This window comes from Sporothrix schenckii, assembly GCF_000961545.1.
Source record: "Sporothrix schenckii 1099-18 chromosome Unknown Cont42, whole genome shotgun sequence".
NCBI lineage: Eukaryota > Fungi > Ascomycota > Sordariomycetes > Ophiostomatales > Ophiostomataceae > Sporothrix > Sporothrix schenckii.
The window spans coordinates 1098257-1112261 of record NW_015971143.1 but is presented as its reverse complement, the minus strand read 5'-3'; the positions used below and the strand labels follow the sequence as shown (position 1 = coordinate 1112261).

General features: G+C 58.8%; 5 protein-coding genes and 1 non-coding gene across 6 annotated transcripts; 4 read left to right on the top strand and 2 right to left on the bottom strand.

Moving 5' to 3' along the window:
- Window positions 1-233: 233 nt before the first annotated feature.
- SPSK_01480 (uncharacterized protein) lies at window positions 234-2708 on the top strand (the record flags this gene model as incomplete). The annotated part of the gene is made up of 1 exon (XM_016728392.1): window positions 234-2708. The coding sequence occupies one exon, from the start codon at window positions 234-236 to the stop codon at window positions 2706-2708; it is 2475 nt and encodes an 824-aa protein (XP_016589874.1).
- A 392-nt stretch (window positions 2709-3100) lies between these two features.
- On the bottom strand, window positions 3101-5295 carry SPSK_01519 (mitochondrion protein; the record flags this gene model as incomplete). Its single annotated transcript, XM_016728430.1, has 2 exons — window positions 3101-5113; window positions 5203-5295. The coding sequence occupies 2 exons, from the start codon at window positions 5293-5295 to the stop codon at window positions 3101-3103; spliced, it is 2106 nt and encodes a 701-aa protein (XP_016589873.1).
- A 721-nt stretch (window positions 5296-6016) lies between these two features.
- On the top strand, window positions 6017-6113 carry SPSK_11239. Its single transcript has one exon. It is a non-coding gene; the product is annotated as a tRNA-Ser (tRNA).
- Window positions 6114-6578: 465 nt separating this feature from the next.
- On the top strand, window positions 6579-7640 carry SPSK_01834 (protein NBP35; the record flags this gene model as incomplete). Its single annotated transcript, XM_016728734.1, has 1 exon — window positions 6579-7640. The coding sequence occupies one exon, from the start codon at window positions 6579-6581 to the stop codon at window positions 7638-7640; it is 1062 nt and encodes a 353-aa protein (XP_016589872.1).
- A 384-nt stretch (window positions 7641-8024) lies between these two features.
- Window positions 8025-8547, bottom strand: SPSK_02004 (gmf family protein; the record flags this gene model as incomplete). The annotated part of the gene is made up of 2 exons (XM_016728902.1): window positions 8025-8450; window positions 8545-8547. The coding sequence occupies 2 exons, from the start codon at window positions 8545-8547 to the stop codon at window positions 8025-8027; spliced, it is 429 nt and encodes a 142-aa protein (XP_016589871.1).
- Window positions 8548-9134: 587 nt separating this feature from the next.
- On the top strand, window positions 9135-10422 carry SPSK_01765 (molybdopterin binding protein domain protein; the record flags this gene model as incomplete). The annotated part of the gene is made up of 5 exons (XM_016728670.1): window positions 9135-9404; window positions 9472-9480; window positions 9532-9576; window positions 9632-9726; window positions 9789-10422. 5 exons carry the CDS (start codon window positions 9135-9137, stop codon window positions 10420-10422), a joined length of 1053 nt encoding a protein of 350 aa, XP_016589870.1.
- Window positions 10423-14005: the final 3583 nt, after the last annotated feature.

Here is a 14005-nt window from a genome sequence, read left to right as displayed (position 1 = left end):
ACATTCGTAAATGTTAATGAGTTGCATTAAACACCAACTTTATGGCTTGTTAGTTATCGACTGGCCCCACTTTAATTTTCACATCGACAACAACGAACAATCGCTCAGGTCACAACGCAACGTCCACCACACTGCCACAAACCGAGCTTTGTCGCTCCGCACAACGTCATGCTGCACCCGGACCAGAAGCGGATAAAAGATCGCCTTGCAGCTCGGAATAGGGAAGCGCAAGAATGGCACCATACGGGGCCGCAGAGACGCATCAAAGGACAAGGCAGATTGATGGAAGGGAACGGGAGCGACAAGAAATGGCGGAAGAGTGGGAGACACCCGTGCCCGAACCTGAGCATCAGCCTGCAGCCCTGGCTGCCAACAATGACTGGTCCGACCCGGACACGGCCAGCATCGCCTCGCGCGACTCGGACGACCTGGCAGCGCGTCGACCGAATCGCTGGCAAGGCAATCCACGCGCATGGCAGCACATTACCGAGCTCGACCGCGCCGTGGTGGCTGCCATGAACCGCACGCGTGACCGCGACCTGGCTGCACACCTCTACAATGCCTTCTACATGAAGCAGACCGTCGACCCAGACGACCCAGACACCTGGGCGCCGAAGCCGTATTGGACGGCGTGGCCGTTGCGGCTGCGCGACAGCCTTGGCCTCGGCGTGTTTGACGAAGGCCAGCCGGATGCAAACGACAACGACAACAACGACGACGACGACGATGACAAGCACAAGCACCAAAACATGCCCATCTTCCAGAGCCATGAGCCGCGTTCCGAAACGCGGCCCAGCAAGCCTCTCGAAGACATGCTGACGGCCACGATGCAGCGCGTGGCTCGCGAGCAGTTTTACCAGCGGCGACGAGCCCGGCGGGCACAAGAGCAACAGGAGGGACGTTCCGCGCAGCTTGTCGTGGACAGCCGCATGGATACCACAGCGACCCAGGCGAGCACGGAAAAAAACACCAATGGGGCCGACGACGCCCCGGCCGTGGTCCTGGCCGACGACGAGCTGGCCGCTCATCTGCTGCACCCGAGCGTCCGCCATCTACTTGCCCAAGTCGACAAGGTGCTGTCGATCCTGCACAATGCACGTGTCGCCACGGCGGCCATTGGTGAGAGCAACGCGACGGGCTCGAGCGCAAGATCGAGCTCGCTTGCCGCACGGTTGCGGCGGCAGCCGTCACCATCCGTGGACGCCCTCGAGGGGACAGGGACAGGACCAGTTCTGCGAAAGATTGCAAAGAAACTACCGCAGCCCAGCAAGAAACGCGTCTGCCTGCGGCCGAAGGAGTGGTCGTCGGGGCCCGAGGTGATGGTGGCCACAGCGCCGGTGCCGGACGTTCGCTCAGCGGGCGGTTTGGCTGACCAGCAGACAGGCGGCGAACAGACGCTGCCGAAGCAGAAAAACCCTGCCAGCGCGAGCAAGAGCCAGCGGAAAGAGGTTGACGGACGCGGACGGCCGGTGAAGCGGCGGCAGCCATTGCCGGGCGAGACGGAGAAGCAGTTTCTCATCCGTATAGCGCGGCAGGCGCATCGACGCATCCCCGACTTTTCAGACGACGAAAAGGAGGACGGAGACGACGGGGAGGATATAGACGAAGAAGACGACAAGGACAAAACCCCGCGGCCCAAGGAGACGCCGGTATATCCCCCCTCGTTCGGTCCCCAGACCAAGACAGCTGCACCTCAGGAGCGGCAACGACGAGTCTCGTTTGCCGAGAATGTCGACAACGTGGCCACCAAGGCAAGGAGCGTAACGATGAAGGGGTTTATTGTCGACGTCGAGGACGACGACGAGGACGACGACGAAAATGGAGAGGCTTACGATAGCGACGGGCAGACGGGCGACGACGAAAAAGGAACCGGAGCAGAAATTGGCCGCCGAAAACGCACACACACCACGGCCACAAAAGGGCATCCATCGGACAAGACCATGGCCCGTTGGCCGCTGCGGGACTGGACCGACGTGCTGGGCGCGGCTGCCCTCAGTGGCGGCTTCAGCCCAGAGGTCCTGGCCCGCACCTCGCAGCGCTGCGCCGACCTGTTTGGCCAGCGCATGGCGGTGGACACGCTGGCCGGCGTTGGCGCAGAGCCGCGTTCGGTAGAGAGTTCGGTGGAGAATTCGGCGGTGCCTCCGTCTGTCACGCGCACCGTCTACACGCCACGAGGAACCGACGTGTCTACCGGACCGTCCGCCCTGTCCACAGCGACCGCCGAGGCCGACACAAAGGCACTGGATGCGCTGACACTCGAGGTAAAGCGTGCTCATGCCCGGCGCCAGGATCGACTGGCGCAACGCGAGACGCTGATGACGCAGATGCGAGACAGAATGCAGGCGGATGTGCCGGCGTTGGCTGCGGTCGGTGATGATGTCGAGGATCAGGATGACTATGATGAGAGCACCGGAGAAGACGACGACGGCGAGGATGTCAGCAGTGGCAACCCCGACGCGAGGACATCCACCGCGTCCCAGCCTCGGCCAATGTCCGTCGTCCCTCTGCCGGTGATTCCAGGCGCTCCGACGGCCCCTCCGAAACCCAAGCCAGGCCCGCCAAAGAAGCCAACACCCAGCGTCTGGTACTGTCCTCGGCCCAACTGCCCACGCGCCCTGGACGGCTTCACGCGGCGGCCGAATATGGTGCGCCATATGAAGCTGATGCACAACCTAGTTCTTGGTCCGGACGAGAAGGCGGCGGCGTAATGCAGCCCTACTTGTATTTACAAAGACATAATGACAATGACAATGCGAGAAACAGCTTTTGTACGAAACTTCAGACAGGTCACAGGGACATCCACATAAGAACGCTTAATTTACATGCTGATTTATTGTATTATACTGTACACATGCATCGGCTCTTCCTTCCTCCAGTCATCCTCCTTCTCGTACATACGCCCTCGTCTGTCTCTACATGGTCTATTTTTGCCTTTCTCCTTGCCCGTTCCATCAGATGAAAAAAAGTATACACATATAACAACAGAAGCAAGATTTGAACACATGACAAAGGAAAAAGAAGAACAGAAACAAAAAAAAGGACGGATTATGAAAAAAAAAAGACCTCATGCCATTCGTCTTTCTCAACGCGCTCTCTCATTTCACCGGCTCTTCTCCAGCTGCAGACTCCGTAACCGAGCCTCAGCCGTAATGACATCCAGCGCCTGCTGCACCTCCAGGACCTTGCGCACCTCGCCCAGCCAGTCCCGGCTCAGCGTCTTGGCCCAGCCCTTGAGGCCGTTCATCTCCCGTGCCGCGCCGTCCAGGTTGCCCTCCTCCAAAAACGCCTGCGTGCGCGTCAGGATCGTCTCGACATTGGCATTGGCTGCGTTGTTGGCGTCGTGGGCGTCGTTGGCGTCGTTGGCGGCGGCGCCTTGCTTGCGGAACAGCACCTTGCTCAGGACGTAGCTCGAGGCGTGGCTGGCGACGCCGGCGTCCTCGGGCAGCAGCGAGGCCTTGCGGACCTCGCCGGCGACGCGGCGGAAGCGGTCGATGAGCTCCGACGTGGTGGCGATGCCGCGCTGGTAGGCGGCGGGGGGGATGGAGGCAATGGCGGCGTCCACGACGGGGTCGGCGGTGGCAATCTCCTTGACGGCGACGAGCTCCTTGACAAACGGCCGCAGCACGGGCTGCGCGGCGCCGTGACTGGCGGTGGCGTCCTCGTCGTCGGCGAGGCGCGCGCGCACGGCGTCCATGGCAACGTGCAGCTGCTGGGCGCGCTGGCTGGCGTCGACGACCTCGGTCCAGCCGGCCGTCAAGCGCTCGAGCTCGGCCACGGACGCCGACAGCTCGGCCAGGCGGCCGAGGCGGCCGCTGCGCTCCGTCTCGACGCGGTCGCGCAGCTCGCCGGCAAACTGCTGCGTGAGCTGCACGGCCTGCTCCGCCAGCTTGTTCTGCAGCTTCGCCTCGCTGAGCTCGCGCTCGCGGGCCGTCGCCAGCTGCAGCCGCGCGTCGTAGCTGCTGCGCACGGCCGCCATCTGCTCGTCGAACTCGGCGCGCCACTGCGCCTCCTGCGTCGCCATGGCCGCCTCCACGCGCGCCACGAGGTCCTGCGCGGCCGCGTCGAAGCTGGCCGTGCGGGCCGCCACCTGCGCGGCCGCGTCCGTCTCGGCCGCCGCGCGGATGGCCTGGATCTTGCGGCCCACCTTGCTGACCTGCTCCTTGGCCTTGCCAATCGTCGCCGCGTACTTGCCGTTGGCCTTGTCGGCGTTGACCACGGTGATGATGTCGTTGAGCAGGCGCACGACGTCCTGCACCACCGGCTCGGCCGCGTCCGGGACGGACAGCGGGTCAATGGGCGACGCGGGCGGCCAGCGCGACGGCTCGTCCACCTCGGGCGCACGGAACGCCGGCGCGGCCGCGGCGGCCTCTGTCGTCGTCTTCGCGTCCTGGGTGTTGGCCACCACGGCGGCCTCGGCCGCGTTGGTCACAGGCGACTCGACAACGGCATCCTTGGCGCGCGCGGGATTCTCGGCCTTGGCCGGGACAGTTGGTGCAGAGGGAGCATCGCCGCCCTTCTTGGGAGCAGCAGTGGTGGCGGGGGCGGCAGCAGCAGCAGCAGCAGGGGCCGCCTCGGCACCGCTCTTCTTGGGAACCGCAGCCGACTGGCGGCTCGTCTCCACGTCGGCCACGCGCCACGAGGCACCGCTCTGGGCAGGAACACGGACATTGGCACCGGTGTCGCGCGCCTTGTGGCCGACGCGCTCGGCAATGTTGGGGAAGCGTTTGCGGAAGTCGAGCTCCTCGAGGTAGAGCACGGCCTGCTCGCCAAAGGGAATGTACTCGGTGAAGAAGTCGTGGAAGTTGTCGTTGATGCGCGAGTACCACACCCCGCCGCCAAACGCCAGCGCGCCCAGGAGGGACAGCGTCAGCACGTAGTTGCGCAGCTTGCGGAAGAAACCGCCCTTTCGCCGCGGCGCAGCGTTGCCAGCAGCAGCAGCAGCAGCAGCCGCCGCCGGTGGCGCTGGGGGTGGCGGCGGCGGCGTCAATGGCACGCTGTCGGACGGAATGCGGGCAGAGGTCGTCGTGGGCGGCGGCGGCACGGGGCTCGAGGCAGCTGTTCTCGTCTCAGACGCCGGCAAGACGGGCGGTTTCGGGGCATCGGCATAGAATCTCTGTTGGCGAGGAACGGGTCAATTAGCGTTTGAATGCAGCGCATGAGCTCGCCAAAGCTCGCCAGAGCTTGCCAACAGTCTCTGCTTACCTGGCTGGCACCGACAACGCGCCATGTGCGGGCAGACGCGGCCGACGGTCGGCTGCCCAGAGCTCGTGCTGAGCGCAAAGATGTGCGGAGCATTGTGGCGGAGAGAGGAAAGGGAGGAGCGAACGAAACGAAGAAACAAAACGAAAAAGTGTCAATTCGATGAATGAAGATGAAATGCAGATGGCGAAACGAGCGACGGGCGGAACGGGGTAGCGTGGCGATGGAGGCCGAATGCCAAAGCGTCGATGCGTCGATGCGTCGAAAAGGCAGTTTTTCGAGATGAGCAGCGTCGCGTGTAGTGCAAATGGCTTCAGTCATGCAGAAATGCTGGCAGGAGCGTTTGGGCGGCCGGCGGCACTTTCCCGTCCAAGCCAGGCTAGTTTTTCGCTCCTGCCAAAGCTGGCGCCTTCCTGCTGTTTCCTTGCTCGAAAAATTGACGGATGCGGGATAAAGTTAGCTCGGCAAGAAGGGAAGAATTTAATTTAATTCAAAAATAAATGCTAAAACAGCCCTAGCTGGCGACTGCGAGACTGTTGGGAGCGCTGCAGCATGCTTTGTGCTGTTAGCGTATGATCCTTTAGGACATGCAGCTCACATCATCCGAGCTGGGCAGCGAAGGATGAATTGTCTACAATTCGTTTGGAGTCTACTGCGTTTGTTAGAAAGGAATGGCGCAATTAAGGACAGCTGGGAGAGAAATTGCTGAGAAATTCTGAACGGAAAGAACAGGGAGGTTACTATTAGCAGGCGCGAGCGGCCACAAGATGGACTATATAATAAAAGGTGATTCGGACTTAGAATCAACGATGCACCAGGCAACATGCCAGAGTGGTTAATGGGTATGACTCGAATTTCCTAGTTCGATATATCATATGGCTTCGGCCGCGTAGGTTCGAGTCCTGCTGTTGTCGCATATTTTTGTTTTTGGAAAACATTTTTACTTTTTTTTTTATTCTACGTACCGTGTTTTGAGATTGTTTATTTCGTTCCTTTTCTTCTAAATCTTGTCCCATTAGTTTTCATACAAAAGAAAAGCATAACCAGAAATGCGTTACTGGCAAGAGCCCACAGCGAATGCCGTCATGCGGCCACTAGACGACCCTCCAATCACAACGGCGATGCGCATTTCCAATCCAGCGAAACCAGCGAAACCAGCGCCGGTCATCTTTTCGCCACTTACCAATCACAGCATTATGTTTTTCTAGTTGTACATGGTCCGTCCTCCGACGTCGCAACAAACACACAAGACTCTGTAGAAACGCATTTCTCGACGTCGCGGAAGCAAAGCACACAACCAGAACAGCAGAGACAGCTTCCGCTTCACATCACCCTCCATCTTTCATACAACCGTTTGACACATTTCCCACAACGCCGACATGGCGCCGGCACTGGACCTGCCCGAGGCGGTCGAGGATGTCCTGGCAAACCCACTCAAGGCCAAGCCCAAGCTGGTCGCACCCGAGCCCGAGCACTGCCCCGGCCCCGAATCGGAACAGGCCGGCCAGGCCGACTCGTGCGCCGGCTGTCCCAACCAAGAGATCTGCGCATCGGCGCCCAAGGGCCCGGACCCCGACATCCCGGTGATCACGGCGCGGCTGGAAAACGTCAAGCACAAGATCTTGGTGCTCAGCGGCAAGGGCGGCGTCGGCAAGAGCACGTTCACGACGCTGCTGGCGCACGCCTTCTCGGCGAACCCGGACAGCAACGTGGGCATCATGGACACGGACATTTGCGGGCCCAGCATCCCCAAGATGATGGGCGTCGAGGCGGAGACGATCCACGTCAGCAGCGCGGGCTGGTCGCCGGTGTGGGTGGCAGACAATCTGGGCGTCATGAGCATCCAGTTCATGCTGCCGAACCGCGACGACGCCATCATCTGGCGCGGGGCCAAGAAGAACGGGCTGATCAAGCAGTTCCTCAAGGACGTGGACTGGGGCGACCTGGATTTCTTGCTGGTGGACACGCCGCCCGGCACAAGCGACGAGCACCTCAGCGTCAATGCGTTCTTGGGCCAGAGCGGCATCGACGGCGCCGTGGTGGTGACGACGCCGCAGGAGGTGGCGCTGCTGGACGTGCGCAAGGAGATTGACTTTTGCCGCAAGGCCGGCATCCGCGTGCTGGGCCTTGTCGAGAACATGAGCGGCTTCGTGTGCCCCAAGTGCCGCCACGAGAGCGAAATCTTCCGGGCCACGACGGGCGGCGGCCGCGGCCTGGCGGCCGAGCTGGGGCTGCCGTTCCTGGGGGCCGTGCCGCTGGACCCGCGCATCGGCATGGCGTGCGACTACGGCGAGAGCTTCTTTGACAGCTACCCGGACAGCCCGGCGTGTGCGGCGTTGAAGACGGTGGTGCGGACGCTGGCAGGCGAGTTGGGACTGAACGCGTCCGAGGTGCTGCCCGACGGCGACAAGGAGACGTCCGGTAAGGCCAGCACGGTGTAGGTCGAGTCGTGGCATGGTGTCTTTTCGACTTGTATATAGAATGGTGCATTTACACAGCGTTTGCTTTTTCACAATCACATAACGACTCGGGACACCTGCAATGCAGTCAGATGCAAAACACAAACGTGCAATTACGAATGCCTTCCAAGTCAAGCTGCACAGGAAAAAGCAATTTCATGAATTCGAATAGCAGAGCGCCTGTCCCGTTATCCAAGCAAATCTGTCCATCTGTCCATCCGTCGATTCGTCGTCCAATCGTGCAATATGAAAGCAAAGGTCATTATAGCTTGTGACGTAAGAAACACTTCGTCTGTCGCCGTCCGCCATCGTCACCGCCGGCAAATGTTGGTCTTCATTCGCCCACTCTCCCTCCCACCTCCCCCCCTACGCCGACCCGAGACGCTCCGGCAGCTCCTCAAAGTCGTCCGTCGACTCCAGGTCCAGCACCTTGCCCACCTCGCTCGTGTTGCGCATCAGCTCCTTGGCGCCCGCATACAGCATCCGCAGCTCGCTGTTGCAGGTCGTGGGCAGGTAGTACAGCAGCACGTACGGACACGACAGGCGGCCCGACGGCAGCGTCATGGGGTAGCTGAGCAGCACAAAGCGCGGCGAGTTCTCGGGCAGGTCGTCGGCGATGGCCTCGAGGCTCGTGTAGACCGTCTTTTCGTCGTCCTGGCGGATCTCCTTGGTGGCGCGGTCGATGAGGTAGATGACGGCCTGGGGGTCGCGGGCGCGCGAGGTGCCGAGGCGGAACTTGCGGAGCTGGTCCTTGGTCTCGTCGGAGAAGGTGTAGAGTCTTGCTTCGGAGCTCTGTGCCGGGGTAAGAGGCGACGCGGGTTAGCGGTCGGGGGTCGAGATGGAGGCCAATGACGAATCGGCGCGACAATGACGCAACCAGACTCACCATATTGACGACTGTACGTATGCTTGGGCTGTTGGTGGGTACACAGGCAGAGTACACAGGCAGAGTACACAGGCAGACAACGAGGACGAGACAGGATCGTGGCCGTGTAACTGGAAACGGGCGAGAGTGTCGTGCACTTTGGCGATGGCAGAATGAAAGGCCGGTGTCAAGTTGCAGCGATCAAAAGCATCGCGGGGAAAAGAGCGTGACGAGGACAGCTGAGTCCACTATGGCAGCGTGCGTTCGTGCTGCAAGGGCGCTATTGATGGGGCCTAGAGGCCTGGACGGACCACTGACGAGCCCGTCTTTAGCGTATCGAGGCGCGCTAATTGAGGGACCTGCTCTCCGCTGTGGTCTGCCTTTTGCGTCCCGCTCCTGCCTCGTCTTATCCCCGCCATTGCGTTCTCCGCCTGTGACGCACTTGTTCCTGAGGAGGAAAGAGCCGACTTACGTGCTTTAACGACTCACGATCCATATATCATTTTGCTGGTTACCTTTGACTGGCCGGCCGCCTTTGACTGCTTTCACGACATACTTGCGTCTTTTCTGTGTCAATCTTCGCTTTCTCCCTTCGTCCTCTCTCCTCATCCATGTCGCAGCGCCTCACCCATATCCTGCGTCACGTGTCCGCGCCGACATCGCCGTTGCTCCGTGCTGCCGCTTCAGCTTCCGCTTCCGCTTCCGCTTCTCCTTTCTCGGCGTCTACTCGCCCCGGCTTCGCTTCAGCTCGCAACAGCTTGACGGCGGCGCGGCCGACGCTCTCCGCCATGGCCGAGCTCTCCACAGCGGCCCGCAATCACTCCAAGCCCATACACACTGCGGCCTGTCTCATCATCGGCGATGAGGTTCTGGGCGGCAAGGTGCGTCTTTGGCATACTCTCTCTATATACAGACATCAAGGTTGAAAGTCATTACTAACATTCATAGACAAAAGATGTGAGTGGCTTTGTTGAGAGACGGCGCAGTGGCCACGACTGACAGCGATAGACCAACTCTGCATATGTAGCAAAATGGTGCTTCTCGTTAGGAATTGTAAGTCTCGACGATGGTATCATTTGTTTTTTGTTCTCAAACTGACACACCGCAGTCATTGAAGCGTGTCGAGGTGATTGAAGACGATGAAAGCCAGATCATCGAGGCCGTCCGGCGCATGAGCAACACTTACGACTTTGTCGTGACGAGGTGAGTTTCTTCGCCCGGTTCGTGGGGATTCGATGAAGCCCAGTTCCATCTGACACGCCCAGTGGCGGCATTGGGCCGACACACGACGACATTACGTACCCGTCCATTGCCAAGGCGTTCGGCCTCGAGATCAAGCTCTACGACGAGGCCTACCGCCGCATGCGGGAGATTTCCATTGCCCGCCCGCGGCCCAACCAGCCCGTCGTCGACTGGGACGTCGACTCGCCCGCCCTGCGCGCGCGCCTGCGCATGGTCGAGCTGCCCACCAACCCGGCCATCCCCGCCGAGACGCAGTTTGTCTTCCCCCGCGAGGACTTGTGGGTCCCCGTCTGTGTCGTCAACGGCAACGTGCACATCCTGCCGGGTGTGCCCCGGCTCTTTGAGATGCTGCTCGACAACCTGACGCCGCGGCTGCTGCCAAGGCTCGAGGGCCGCCAGATTGCGCGCGTGCTCATCTCGACACCCCTGCCCGAGAGCGTCGTGGCGCCGTACCTCACCGCGCTGGCCGCGCGCGTCGAGCCGCAGGGCGTCAAGGTCGGTAGCTATCCGCGCTGGGAGCGGAAGCGCAACACGGTGACGCTGGTGGGCAAGGACGCGGCGCTGCTGGAGAGTCTCGTGGCGGAGGTGGTGGAGAATGTGCAGGGACGGCGGATCACGGTCGAGGGCGAGGACGACGAGCCGGGGGACGAGACTTAGTTGGGGGCAGACACGCGGCGGCCGAGCGGCGACGGAGAGACGGCCGTGGTGAGAGTAGTCCACCGGGACTGGCAAATGCCTGCCCTACGGACATCCACGGGAGCAAAAACGACCAGTGGAGCTCTGTGCTTGCGAGTGGTACTGCGACGTGCGTTGTACGGGCGCCTGCATAGAAACAATATGACCGGTGTGGCTCGGCCGTCCTGGACAACTGATTTGTACGGCACCAGAGATCAAAGAGCAAAGAACTGCGTACGTGTACATGATGTAACATGACAAACATGCAAAAGCAAAAGCAAAAGCAACGGTATATGTCCCAGGCCGACCAGAACACAGGAACCAAAGGATTATCGGCATGGGCTCTGCCGGAGCAGGGGGCTTGTTGACAAACGTCGCTTCTTACCACCTTGTGTCTGCACGTGGGGATGCATCCCAGTTGGCATATCCCTCCATGGAACCGATGCTGGACCAAATCAAGAGAGAAGAGAAAAGACAGGCAATGGTGATGGCCATGGAAGGCACCGAAACGGAATACTGGACAAAAACGGCGTCGGTCGACTGCGACCCCCACGCCCGCGTTCTTGCAACATTGAGCACGGGGGGTTGCCTACGGTCAAGCGAACAGCACAGTATCTTTTTTGGGTACGTAATGTCCAACACAGGAGATATGTCCATTATCATTCAACGTCTTGTCTCTACGACATTACCTCCGTGCCTGAGCCCGCCTCCGCAGGACTGCAGCGGACATCTACCAGCGGGGATGCCGGTATTGGACCGCATGTTGACGCACCCTTACCAGCACCTTTGGCTCTCCAGATCCGCTGCAATGACGAGGGACAGGGCACGCAACGAGGAGAATGCAGTTCCGTACGGACGATGCATCAAATCTATATCCCGGTCGTGCAAATAACTCCTGTAACAGCAGGGATCACAAAAAGTGCAAACCTTATTTCGATCGTTGCTTTCGTCCTCTTCAAACAGCCGGCCACGCCGTGGACCAATTTCCGGGCGTGGGCGGAGTGTCTCTACATTGTACGACATACTTCATACTCCATACTCCGTACTATGTCGTATCTTCTTTTGATTGTCGTCCCTGTTTCCCCCTTTTTTCAAATTCGTTCTAGAAACCTTCCTTTGATTAATCTCGTTGAAATGGGGGCGGTTCCCCGAGCTAAACCGAACACGGCGTGGCCATTGGAGGGTGCCTTTTGACTCTTTCTTTGTCGTGCCACACCCTCCATTTCCTAATTTAACCCAGAAGCACAAGCGAAAACTAAAAGTTGGCTGCCCATAGTCTGCTGACAATACGTCGTAGAGTGATCTGAAGTGCGTACTGAGTTGATATCCGCCCAGGCCAAGCAAAAGAATACTATCCGAAGCTAGGACAATGCCTGAGCGCAAAATAAGTATAAATGTTCTCATACATTGTCAATCATTCTCTATTCCCGAAGGTGTCAACTCTCGTGTTGTCCCACATTTCTCATGTGCTAGTGTGGTCTTGACCCGGGTTTGTCTTGCTTGTGATCTGCTGTTCATGTGTCAAGGTCGGTGGGCCGGTGTCTTGTTTGACTTGCTCGGTGAGGGCACTGTTCGTTGTATGATGGGGGCTTGTTGGTACGATGTGCAGAGTACTTTGTACACAATAACCTTTGGAAAGTCGTCTTGAATCCATTCTTGCTGTACTCCATTTCCGAGCCCCGAAAGGCAAATGCATTTCATGATTTGCACGTTCCCGCTTTATGACCGCGCTCGCCTCGGCCGTGAAGTCCCGACTTGGCAAGAGACATGCCGCTCACGCAGTCGACACGTTGGAGTGTCGCACTCCGGCATGCTCTGCTTCATGGATGGGTGCCGATCGCTGGCGGAGGATTGTGGGCGCTATGCGTTTCAGCTCGCCCAAGAGACGTTGACCAGGCCTGTTTCAACGGATTGGCTCGATTGGGCCATCCACGACGACGAATCAGCCATCAGACAAGTCGTACAATAGTGTGACCCAAGTCAGTGTAATCTTATCTTCCAACATCAACAAGACGACCGGCGTCGCCGTTCCCCCTTTGTAGAGTCGCCATGTCGATCTCAACAGGCAAATCAGCAACAAGAACCACGGCACTTGCAGTTGAAGATGTTGAATTTGTCTTTAGCGTTTGTTAGGAGCGTCGACATCTTTCTGCATCATTTTGGCATCGTTCTGTCTTCCGTGTGGCTCCACCGAATGCCGTTGCTCCCAAAAACGAGCTTTCCATGGACGGCAGTCTGTGGTCTGTGTGGGTTCTGCAATATGGGCATTGGGGCAAAGGCAAGATTGCGGCTGCCGTCTTGGAGCAAACCAAAGGCAACACCGTCGATTCTTCCATTCGCCCTCTTTGAAAGAAGAAAGGAACAAAGGGCGTGCAAGACGTATTTTGCTTTTGCTCTTCGCAAAGCGGGGAGGTGTTGAAATAGACCACCGCGAGCCTTCCATATTTATATTCCATATGTATATTTTGTCTGTCCGATGGATGGCTAAAATGGCAGGAAGGCATTTTGGCAAAACACGGGCAGGAACTACCCAAGAGAGCGGTTACACAATTCCTACAAATGGCAACTGCTTTGCCTCGTTTCTTTGCCTCCTTCCTTGATGGACAGTGTCCAGGGTCGCTTGCATCTAGAACTGCTCGACTGGAATATATACTCTGTACCGAGTATATTGCGCACAAGAGTACATCGTACCTGTCGCCTCGTTCACATTCGAAGCTGTGGTTGCCGGCGGCCATCGTCATCCACAGTCATCCACAGCCCTTACAACCGCACGCCGCACTGAGCCGGGCACGGCTCGACGCTCGTGCAGCAACGTGCACTGCATGCAGACGTGCAGATTGCCTGCAGAGAGGGCGGGAAAGCGACGAGCGCAACGGGCAGCCGTTGATTGGATGGCACTTTAACGTTATTTATTTGGCTCCGTGCTCCGTACGTCGGGCGCCGGATGTCTCGCGAAGATTCGTTTTGTCTTTTGGCAGTCCAGACAATGATCCCAGACAATGTTCAGCGGCTCCTTCCCTTTCGTCCCGGAACCGTCTTTGGCAATCCCTGTCTTTTGTTTCTACCACACGTACTGTGGACAAGGTATCTTAGCGGCACAGTGTTGTAACTTTGGCTTGGCTTGGAGGCCTATGAAAGGCAGTAAAAGCAAAGGAAAGAAGGTGAAGACCGGAATGGTCCACCGCAACAGGTGCGAATAGCCCCTAAGACACCCGGTATCTTACATTATCTTTCTCTTACTTGGGCTCTGGTAGCTCCTGGCTTGTTCCTGGAGATCCGGAGTGAACGAACGAGGCAGAGGTACGTCGGAGAGGCATTGGACTCGCCGGTTGTGTTCTCTTCCACTTCTTTTTTATTTCATTCTTTCTCATTCTTTCTAGCCTTTCTCTTTCTTGCCGCCGGCCCGTCTACCATGTTCTGCCGCCAACCGCCGGTCAGCGTCACACATTGTGCTGCCAGATGGCGATTGGCTGTCTTGGTCGTCCCTTGTTTTTCCCATTCGATTAATTGTGTGTGGTGACTTTTCCAGTCGCACTACGCCATGCAAGGCAAGGGTCCATCCATC